At 40.4% G+C, this 12,036-nt stretch overlaps 1 protein-coding gene across 2 annotated transcripts in view; it reads left to right on the top strand.

Moving 5' to 3' along the window:
* NPHP4 (nephrocystin 4) overlaps positions 1-12,036 on the top strand; it is a 185,254-nt gene that overhangs the window by 155,313 nt on the left and 17,905 nt on the right. For both annotated transcript variants that reach the window (XM_075190021.1, XM_075190020.1), the window contains 6 exons: positions 2,725-2,853; positions 3,353-3,564; positions 5,708-5,934; positions 7,560-7,749; positions 9,312-9,395; positions 10,105-10,261. In XM_075190021.1, coding sequence (XP_075046122.1) covers positions 2,725-2,853; positions 3,353-3,564; positions 5,708-5,934; positions 7,560-7,749; positions 9,312-9,395; positions 10,105-10,261 — 999 coding nt within the window. The remainder of the gene's footprint in view (positions 1-2,724; positions 2,854-3,352; positions 3,565-5,707; positions 5,935-7,559; positions 7,750-9,311; positions 9,396-10,104; positions 10,262-12,036) is intronic.

The following is a 12,036-nucleotide window of genomic DNA, read 5'->3' as shown; positions in this document are numbered from 1 at the left end:
TCTCTAGTTGTATAGTAATGTTATCATATTTTATTCTTTTTGATTTTTATTAGAAGCGCGGGTCAATTTGATGTATTCATGTGATGCAAGGTTATGTAATAGGAAGAAATGTAAAGAATGATTAGACTAGTAATTGTCTTGGTTACATTATAGAGGATATGTGTTTGGTTGGTGGTGGGGAAGCGCTGATAATAGGACTGTATATTTCTACCACTTGTCACTTCCCTGGATATAAATCGTTCTATCAAATCATACGGGGAACTAGTATATAATGGTACACTTGCAGTATCCTTTGTGGCTTGCTGCAATCATTTATAAATGTTACAATAGACAAAAAGCCTGTTAGTTGTGTTGGTTTGTGTTTTTGCTGTATGACTGTGTCCAGTTTGGCTCATAAGACTAGGTACACACTGGAGGTTTTTCTGCTGATCGTCAGACCAATCACCCGATGAACGACCGCTCAGCCACATCTTGCGTTAATGTGTGTAATCATACGATGAACGGCAGTCATTCCAAAGTGCCGACTGTCGTTTCATTTGGTTGGTCGTACTGTTTAATAATCTCGTCCCCATCACCTTCCGATCATGCAGTCTGTGTGCACTCAGGATCACAATCTCCATAGAGTTTACAGAGTCATGGTGTTTTCAGCCGATGCCGGCAATGAACATGTCCTGGTGACTAAATGTAGAGAGTGCTGTAGATGGAATAGATTGTTCGTTCGTTCTGAGACAGAATATTTCATTTCAGAGTCACAGAAGCTAAGGACATTCGTTAGGAGTAGGACATGTGGATAGTTATAACAAGGCGGTTTTAATCAGTGTGACAGGAATGAATGAATGAGTTACTATTGTGCTGTCACTCTCTAAACGACTAGAGGACCAGATGAAGAGCACAGATCTGAAGGTAACTCGTGTATAGTGTGTACGTATGAATGGCCCGACCAGTCGGACCTTCAGTCGTAGGAACAATTGCTGTAGATAACACAGTGTTTCCCAAACTCAGTCCTCAGGGACCCCTAACAGTGCATGTTTTCCATATCTCCTTGCTGGAGCACAAGTGTAATCATTATTGACTGACACATTGTAACAGATCCACAGGTGGTGTAATTACAATGTATCAGTCAGTAATGAGTACACCTGTGCTCCAGCAAGGAGATATGGAAAACATGCACTGTTAGGGGTCCCTGAGGACTGGGTTTGGGAAACACTGAGATAGCAGATTAGCTGAAAAATCCCCAGTGTGTACCTAGCCTAAGAAGTAGCAGCAGCTCTCCACTCATGTAATGGAGTATAAAGGGGAGGGCCTTAGTGTAAGCTAGTGTCCTAATTCAACTCAAGACATGGATTAAAGGCTCCCATAGCTTTGATTGGAAAAATCATATTAGTATACTTATCCATTCTCCTGAAATCCAGGTAGGTCTACCAGACTCCTAGGATCGCAGACCATTCTCCCACATAATGCTCTAGTGAAGGGATTGGGATGGAGGCCTCTATGATCGCATCATTTTGGCCAAAATGACACACCCAGACCAGGCTCTTCCGTATTTGTACTTCACCGACCCTCTTGCTTAAGTTAGCAAGTATCCATATCAGGCTAATAACTATACACACTGCTCAGTTGTGGTCATTGCCCAACAATGTTTTCTGCCAGTTACCAGTCAGAGGTTGGTCAGAGATTTTGGGACGACAAACACATTGATTTGTTGCACCTCACCCCGCACACAACCCGAAAGGTTTTCAGTCCTAATGTTTTTTCCCCTTTTTTGTGTTTGTTACTTCTACTGTATATTTTTATAGGGGCGTTATTGTTAGTCAGTACTTGAAAAATGACCACTTTAGGTTTTATTACTAACATTGCTCCAAGGTATATATTTGCACCAAAACTATAATAACCAATCAGACGTTCGCTTTCATTGTCTGACTTGCACTAGATAGATAGGAGCTATTTGCTGATTGGTTGATATGGTGTTAGCATAAGGTTCAAGTGCTAATTTGTTTCCCTGGTCAAGTAAGCAAGATGTGCTGTACACAGTTCTTGTGATAAATTAATTGCTTTTTATTCTGCAGCTATCGGTTGGGAGAGGTCTGATAAAAAGGGAGCATTCAGTGAGTGCCCTATAAGATGGCAAAAAATGGTTCTGAACCACCCTCAGTGGCATTGAATGTCTCCTCCCTCTTAGAGATCATCAATCATTGTATACCACAAGGGGTTTATAGAAACCCCTTGATATATGCAGTTATAACCCGTTCTTAACCGTTTTGGAAGTTACCCAGCTTGGGTTAATTTTTCATTAACAATTGTATCTCTTTGCTGTACTTGTTAAGGCGTACTATTGTCCTAAACAACTCGCTCCTCTCACTCCACCTACCCCTTCCACTCAACCCTCCAACCCTATTGCCTCCGTTTTCTTCCCCGCTCCTGTTGAATGTTAGCTCTCACAAGAAGCCTCCAGTCTCCTCGCCTCCTCTGTAGGTCTTCCTTTGTCCTAGTTGTGTCTTCTAACACAGTTGCTTTTTCTATTATCTCTTCTTTTATCGATTTTTATTGATGCTATTGTTTCTCTTGTCCCTTACTGATTTGTATAGTGTCCTGTTAGTATTTTATTGAATGCGTGGTACTACGGACTGTGCCACCTTATAGATAAACTAGGATGATGACACTTGTTAATAAATCTAATGAATGGGAAACTGGAGACTTTTACAAAACTATACAATTACGTTACAGGACACCTTCCTGATCAGAGATTAAAGAGATCCAACACGCTTCCCGCGTCTAAGTCTCGTGTCATCACTGCGCATGATGGCCGAAGCAGCTTTCGCGGAGGCAGCTTGTTTTCAAACGAAACTGTGGGCAGTAAGTAATCAACATAAAAGAACTATTGAAAACATATTTGCCTTGTAGTACTCACGTGATGTATCCACAATATACTCTTCCACTGTATATACTATTTGAGCAGGAGGACCAATCACAAGCTGTAATCTCTTGACGACTATCCTGCGCTCTTGAATTGCCAGAAGATACAGAGATTGCAAATGTGATTTGGATGGATGAATAGTAATTAAATGATCCAAATTTCAAATCACAATCAAACCTGTAAACGCTCTTAGCCATAGAAAAAATGAACTCCATTTATAATAGTACATATTGCAGTCGGAATGGACAATGCAGCTTAAATTGCTCTTATTGTATGGCCCAGTCACACACAAAATGGCTTACTTTGTACCGAAGCTATGCCAATTATCACACATCTGATAAGTCACTTCAAGCTCAATTATGTCTAATGGAAAGCCATTGTGCGATGTGGCTCAGTAATCCTCTTTTTTTTTCTGAAAAGCCTTTCATGTATCTTTAGCAGGGAAAAATATCTCCCAAGCACAGAAGTTGGCTGATTTAGACAGCGAGTTGGCGGCGATGTTGTTCAGTCGCATGAAAGAGGCTAGCATAGCATACCAGCAGCCGAACAGCCAGACAGACGTCTCTCAGAGACGTAAGATGGAGAGGATGATGGCGGTGAGACAGCAGGAGTCGCAGGAGGACGATACAACAAGGAAACCAGTCATAATGGTAAGAAAAAGGTTTTGTTGAATGTTTATATTCCCATTGCATTTATCCATTTGAGTAAAGTTAACCTATGCTTGTTTTGCCAAGTATTAGCCATAGGTTAGATGAGTAAAGGCAGTAATCTGCCTAATTCCGTTGTTTCACTACTTGATTGTTTCTCTTCCTCTTTGTATACATCAAGTTGCCATACACCTCCTCTTTGTTCCCACAGACATCTGATAAAAACTATAGTTCTCCTACCAAAAAGTGGTTGGAAGAGGCAAAAATTAGGAAGAACAAACTATACCTTAAACAATTAAGTGAAAACAAAATAGAAATTGCTCTTGTTTTAATTTTTTCAGGTGGAAATGCTGACATTTGGGTGTTGTCAGGATAAACCTTTCCTATTTTGGCTGGCGACCTACCTACCTATCTGTGAAAAGTTAACTTCAATTTACTATGGCTAAAGCAATTTTCCATTTGAGTAAATTACAAGGTTTTGTAAAAATGAGTAGATCATTTCTTATGTATTAATCATAGTATATTTCATAGCTGTCAGGACAGATTTATTAATGGATATTGAAATTTAAATGGTACTGCCGGCAAGATTTCATCTCTGTACCGTGTATAGCTTAGGAAATATATCGTATACCTTACAGCACTTGTCCGTAGACAACGTATCACATGATTTTATCATCCAGCAAACAATATAAACAAAAAAGAATCAAACTAATGAAAGGAAATAAAATGTTATAACCTTTAAGCAGTACACTGCTGACAAGATCTAACAACAGTTTCTTGGTTATTGCATTTTGTCTTTTAAATTTGTGTTTTTAGACAAGAAAAACACAATTTCAAATAATATTTTTGTGTATACTTCAAAACAAAGTTATATATCTTCTTTATGAACCTATTGATTGTTATTTAGCTCTGCTAGACTTTCACATGAATATTTTTAAATAAATGTTAAAAAAAAGACATCTATTGTGCTTATTTTAAAGGGGAAGCCTTATCTTTTTTTTCCCCAAATTGCTTTAATTTGCTAACTTATTATATCATCTCATTTTATCTTATTATCTCTGTATCTTTTGGCTATACGAAATGGCAGGACGGTACATTTGTAAGGATTGTGATCATTTGGACATCAAGGGGTATATTTACTAAACTGCGGGTTTAAAAAAGTGGAGATTTTGCCTATAGCCACTAATCAGATTCTAGTTATCATTTATTTAGTACATTCTACAAAATGACAGCTAGAATCTGATTGATTGCTATAGACTTTTTCAAACCCACCCCCAAGTGTCAAGAGCATACTTGACTACTTTTTATATCTGTACTCCGGGAGATCGGTGTACAGATCATGTGACAGAGGGTAGGAGGGGGCGTAATTGCATCACTATAGCCCTGCCCCTATCATAGAAATTCAAGGCATTGAATAGCAGGGGGGGCCTTAATGACGCTAATAAACCCCACCCCCGCTATTCAATGCCGCGAATTTCAGCATTTTACAGGGCCCGGGAGGTTTGACTACTGTTCCTGGAGGCCCCCCGAATTTCGGGGAGTCCTCATAGAAATTTCGGGAGAGTGGGCAAGTATGGTCAAGAGATTGCGAGTTGAGGTTGGTCCTCTTGCTCCCATACCCGTTCTGCAACCATTTAATATTGGTTTATAAGGCCGCACGCCCTGGAAAAAAGGTAGGTAACAGCGCCTGGGGCTGTATAGAAGAAGGAGCCGCCTTATGAGAATATTTTCGTATGTGGTTGTGCAGTTTTAAATATACGCTTTTGTATTTTCTTGTAATATATCCGCTTTAAAAGAGCAGGTTCAAACGGTTTCAGGTTTAATTGTGCTGCCCCTCTCCCGTAATGGAGCCCAGGGGGTAATACGCTGGAACCGTTACTCCTAGGACTTCAGCGTTGCGGCCTTTGTGGGTGTGGCCTTCCAGCCCAACAGCTTCCTATTGGTCTGCAGGTCACACACCGCCATCTGTCAAACGTCTAATCGGCAGTGCTCCTCTTGTTTATTTTTCTTAGGATAAAATCTATAGAATATATCTATAAAAAGAGATAAATATAGAGAAATAAAACGGGAATGTGAACCATTTTTTTTTTATGTCATAACACATGGCTACTGATCTGTTTCTCTCTATTTTTTTTTTTGTGTTCAGTCTCGACACGAGGAGCGCACTCAGCACACCAGAGATTTGCAGATCATTGAAGCATACAGAGAGCGCACCAAGGCAGAGTGTATCTCTAGCATGCTGAATCAGGCCATTACCTCAAATTACACTGTCTATGCTACACTGGGCACTGCAGAATTCTTTGAGTTTCAGCTGAAAAACCCTTACAACATCCAGCACACCGTATCTATTGAGATTGATCACACAGACCTCAGGTACGGCCTTTATTGACTTGGTTTTGATATGTGCTTTTATTGTGCGATAAGATATATTAATTGTATTATGGTGTGTTTATTATATTGCACAGTAGAACGTAAACGTATTTCAACTTTGACACTTTTGTGGAAAGTGACCTATTAGAACCCTTTTAAAGTGTCTTTAGATACGAAATGTTTCTCAGGAATATGTTTTCTCCTAAAGGATTTCGGAAGTGACAAAGTCCAAGGTTAATAAAGTTTGATGCACCATATGGAATGCTGTGCCTCTATACCTGTCCCCTACACACTATGGAAGCAGCCAGTTTGTGACCTGAACTAATATTCATAAGATCGCAGCCAATCGATTAATGAGTAGACATCACAAAGTGGCTCATGTTCCTGTGATGTCACTAATTCCTAAGAGTTTGATAGGCTGCAGTCCCATGAACACAGGTTCAGCCCACAAAACGACTGCATGCCTAGTGTGTAGGTGACAAGTACATTTTAGCAACTACTGGTCAGGGAAGAAATAGAGAGGGTGCAACATTTTGGAGTTTAATAAAGTAAAATTGCAAATATGGAGGTATAACTTAATTTTGTCAGCACAGATACGATTCTGATATTCAGAACCACTCTTTTGTCACTTAATTAGTCCTCAAGTTGAGGACTACAAGAGCCCCTCACATCAATTTTTTTATGATCCCAATTATCCCTATATTCTGTAAATCAGGGGGTGATTTGTTTAAGCAATGACAAAAGTGGACACCCACTTTATAGATATTTTGAAAAATGTGATCTAGCAGGTGTTTTTCACTTGTATAAGAATACTTGTAATTTGCAGTATTTCAGAGGAAAATGTCATTAAAATATGAGGCTCCGATCACCCACACTAAATGATTGCTAGAAGAAGTGCAAGGTGACACGCCAATCACCTAAGCTTCCTCCAGCAATCGCTATGTTAAGAGCCTGGTGAATAACATGGTGAGTGTAGTAGGGGCTGCAGAGGGAGAGTACTGCATACTGCCTCTACCCCCTACTTCCCCCATGATGTCATTGAGTTCATAACACAGTGCTGCAGGAGGAAGTGCAGGTGATTGGTGTGTCACCTTATACTTCATCCTGCAACTAATGTTTGTGTGGTGACTGGAGCTATTGGGAGGAAGAGAAGAAGGTTGGGGGCCGAGACGTGAAGTGAGAAACTCATCTTTGCTAGAATTGTGCTGTCTGAAACCAGGATCTTATGTTGCCTGATGGGAGCAATGACCCTGGTCCACTGCTTCAGCAACAAGCTGAAGAAAGTAAGAGAACGCAAAAGAAAAACCCCTAAACTCTGATCCTGATGTCTTGGCCTGACAGCACTGGTTTTCTTGGTGTATTATGACACAATTTTATAACAAAACTTGGGAGTCTTTACTGCAGAGACCGACAAATAGAATAATACAGTAAGTTCTTTTCATGTTCAAATTAAACATAATGGACTGAACTTGATATATAGACCCCTAATCGTAACAAAATCATCAATCTAATCAAATTATTTATAGTTTTTTTATTTAAATTACAGAGATAATAATCTACATATGAGCTGAAAGATTAAAGGGCCTCCTCCATAGGGCTGTTATCTATGACCAGACCTTTCTTTCCAGGGTGATTGTGGATACACAGGAATGGAGGCACTTTAAAGAACTGACAAATACAACGACACCTATAGAAGAAAATATGTTTAACGTCCAACAGCAAAGTGATAGACCCCAGCTGTACCTACGGCCCAAGGAGACGGTTTATATCCCATTCAAGTACCAGATCTTCAGCGTGAACTATATCTCAATGTTGCAGGTGTGTACAGTTGTATTCATTCATCTAAACCCTTGTTATTTATTTATTATAACTGTATGTATGTTGTTATATAGCGCCATCAGTGTGCGCAGCGCATTGCAAGTTACAGGAAAAGTGCAATATAGGGGGATTTGTAAGATAGTACAAAGAGAAGGGACATTTAAATGGTATATAGGAAGACATACAGACACATTAGGGCAACTTATAAATGCAGTGAACGCAGGAGATCATTCAATGCAGCACGTCTAGTTTGTGATGTTGAGTTGGTAGGTGGTCTTCATCTGGGAATAGAAAGCCGTGAAGGGGAATCTTCAGTGGGAGAGTATTCTGGAGGGGAGGGAGCAGTGAGTGAAAGAGGGTCCGACGGGTACAGCGATGGTAGTGAAAGCTGCCGAGAGGAGAAGAGAAGGTGTCCAGGTTTATATATATATAAATGAAAGAAGAAATGTTTGATCTGCCTGTTGGCTAAGATCAGGTGTAGATGTCAGTGTACACATTGGGGTTTAAAGACATCCCCTGGAGTCGATGGGCTGTCACCTGATCCGGCTGCCTGAAGCCCGATGTGCTATGTGCCCCCTAGTGTGAGCCGGGGATGCCTGCAATGCACATGGTGACAGGGACACCCGTGTACACAATACGGCACTTTACACTAACTACCTTTAATTAAGGTACCAATATTTTTCCTTTGCCCTAGTCCTTTACCTGGGGGAAGGACAATTGTTTATATGCTCGGATGAGAAGCTGGAGCTATAAAGAGTCCCAAGCCCCCAGCACTGGAAGCATCAAGGCCTTGTATGCAAGTTAGAGAACAGTGACGGTTATCCTAACGTTGAGAAGGAGCCACGACAGAGAGCAGGAAGCACAGCGGATCATTCCTGCTGCATTTTGGATGACTTGCAAAGGTGCATGGTCCTCCGGATAGGAGGACTAGAGCAGTCAGTGCGACACAATATTGGGGCCTGTGTTTTAGTTGTTGAGTGACAAAGAAGAGGTTTTATATTAGCAGTTGTTCAGAGAATAAAGCAGCATGATTTGGGGATTGTTTGAACATGAAGTGAAAGGGAATGATGAATCAAGTAATAAGCAGCAAGATAAGGAGCATGGGAAATGTATTCAATGGAAGAGGTGTCTAGTGTAACTGTTATCAGGACTTCAGGATAAGAGTTAAGGGAAGGAAGTGAAGACCTCTGTTTTATTCATGTTAAGCTTCATGCATTGGGAAGACATCCACTTAGCATTTGCTTATAGGCATTTGGTGCATGATTCAAATAGATGACATGTCCCGACCAGCATGCACATAAAGGAGAATCGCTCTGTGTGCTGGTGATACCTACTGTGATCCTGCACGCGTTTCGCTGTTCTCACTCTGTCAAGGATTGAAAGGAATGGGTATATGTTAATGCGAACCAATAAGTGTTGAATACTTGGGACCTATAGCAGCTGGTTTGTTTTGTGTGCAGTACAGTGTATCAGCCGGTGGTCCCCAACATAAACTTTATGCTGTGAATGCACATACATCCTATTTAACTATTAATATGTAATGGGTTTGTCTGTGGATGCAGAGTCCTGGCACAACTGGTTTGAAGAAACACTCTGACGGATTCTTACCGTACAAGCCAAACACCATGTCTTCTAAACGGATTAAGGTAAGAAGGTGCATTGGCCGTTGTCACGGAGACCGATTAATGTTCCATTTTTACATGAAGTACGATTTGTATGTCAACAACATTTAGACCGGTTACTATTTAAACTGCTATAGTAATATCAGGGCTATAAAACGCCTTAACTAATTTAAAATTTGCTTTTAATTTTTTTAAAAAAATTTAAATCTACAAAGGATTCTTTATGTCGTTGGATGGGATAGTCTGCAGAACATCCTAGAACTATTTTCAGAAAATAATCTATATTTTTTTCAATTATTAAGTTAAAAATTAAGCATTACCTTTACAAAATTAAGAAGATACCCAATAATTTCCTATACATAGTCCCCAATAGATACTAAGATGAGTTTGAAACGTTATTATTCATTTTTCTGTGGATAGGGGAGGGTAGCCCAGCATGGACAAATATTTTATTCAAACTCAATTGACACCAGCTCACAAGTAGATATGTTATATATAAAGTTAATAACTATAACTTGCAAATCAAATTAATATCAATATGGGGATATGAATTATCGTTGATCGTTGTTGTACGTGCACCGTCTACCTTCATGTTCTTCATGTCATGGTCACTATTTGATGTAATGATTTGTCTGGAGCAGGGCATATTTGTAGACGTTGTTTACACAATTATTTATGTGTCTCTTGTGCTTTACATTCATGTAGCACTGACAGTTTTATTCATCCCAAACAGGTGTCATTCAAGGCAGTAGATGGAAAGCCCATTGCAATTCTCCAAGTGAACATTGAACCTCAGCCGCACGTTGTTGATCAAACATTTCGATTTTATCATCCAGAACTAACGTTCTTAAAAAAATCCATCCGCTTACCACCATGGTACACACTTCCAGGTATGGGGTTTGTGAGCAAAATGTCAATTATTATTATTCTTGTTGTTGTTTATTTGTATATCCGCAGCGCTGTACAGAGTATAGACCCCGCCCCATTGGAGCTTACGGTGTAAATCCCCTACAACACACTGATATTAGGGTCCATGTATGTCAGAAGCCAATTAACCTACCAGTATGTTTTTGGAGTTCCAACCAGGGCTCACAGATATGGCCCTGGTTGGAATTGAACACATGACCCCAGTGCTGTGAGGTAGCAATGCTAACCACTGTGCTGCCCAGAAAGCTTGTCCTCTAACCTTTCACCTTTCAGCCTATCAGGTGCAATAAGGTCTGCGACGGACAGAGGCAGATAACCCCTTGTTCTCTTTTATAATTCAGATGTAAAGCACTAAACCTACACTACTGGTTTATTCAATGTAAAAAGCAGCATATATGTAACATTTTCCACATCTTCGCAGAACTTAAAGGAAATGTGCACCCTAAATCATAGATGCCAAAATTTGAGATCTCCCTTCCCTGCTCTGGAGATTTTCGGGTTTGTGGCCAAGCGGGATGCATAACTTGGCCCCACCCCTTAGCATGTCACAGTCAGTTTAGCCTATTAGAGTGGGGAGGAGCGTGATAACGCGTGAACCGTGTCACTAAGCCACGCCCCTTGCCACTCAACTAACCAAACGGGCCAGGAACCAGGAGGTTGCTCTGGGAGAGTAGGCAACTATGCCCTAAATGTTTTTCATTTATCTCTCCAACCTCCATAATACGGAGTTTGCTGGCGCTATATAAATAAACGTAGTTGATGATGATGATATGGCTGCGATGGACACATTGTGTTTGTGCCACATGTAGGGGACAAGGCCACCTCTTAACATTCCAGGGAAAAATCAGGGGACAACAGTTGGCCATAGCGCCTATCTGCCCTACTACCCCACCAGTATACCCAGCGATATAAAACCCCACCCAGATCTGCAAGCTCTGCCCCTTTTGGACACAGGCGAAGCTCAGAAAGTATTTCAAACCAGATGTCCATGGTCCAATCAAAATATATTCTTCACACCGAAGAAATATGAGTTAGATGTACATGAACTCACATGGCTGTCTTGTTCCTGACTCCTTTCTGAGATCCTACATTATTAAAGATATTATAGTGTTGGACCGTAGTATATTTACATACTACTAATATTATCTGCTGGTTCTGTTGTTTCTTTTTTTAATAATAATGTTTTTGAAGTATACATTCATAAACTTACAGTTGGTGGTCAACATGGACTATTAGGATATGTGAGTCATCTATGTTCTTTTCATATATTATGACTATATTATGTCTATTTGTATTTATTATTACCTATTATCCATTTATCATTCAAATTGCTCTCCCTTACATCCCTCAACAACACCACCCCTGCATACACCTCAAATCTCATATCAAAATACTCTCCCTCCCGCCCTCTTAGATCTACCTCTGACCTGCGCCTTGTCTCATCTCTGGTAACCACCTCTCACTCCCACCTACAAGACTACTCTCGTGCTGCTCCCCACTTATGGAATTCCCTACCACGCCCCCAATCAGACTCTCCCCTTCACATCTTTATACACTCTTCGAAAACCCATCTCTTTTTTAGGGGTGACCTTAACCCGATAACACTATTCACACTAATACACCCTCACAATTGTCCCAATCTCCACTCTGAGCCACACTCGCTCCTCTTGTGTCCTCTTCCACTTAGAATGTAAGCTCTCTAATGAGCAGGGTCCTCCATACTCTTTGTTTTCATGTC

The sequence above is a fragment of the Mixophyes fleayi genome, chromosome 11 (assembly GCF_038048845.1).
Source record: "Mixophyes fleayi isolate aMixFle1 chromosome 11, aMixFle1.hap1, whole genome shotgun sequence".
In the NCBI taxonomy this organism is placed as follows: Eukaryota; Metazoa; Chordata; class Amphibia; order Anura; family Limnodynastidae; genus Mixophyes; species Mixophyes fleayi.
This window is presented reverse-complemented; position numbering and strand designations above follow the sequence as displayed.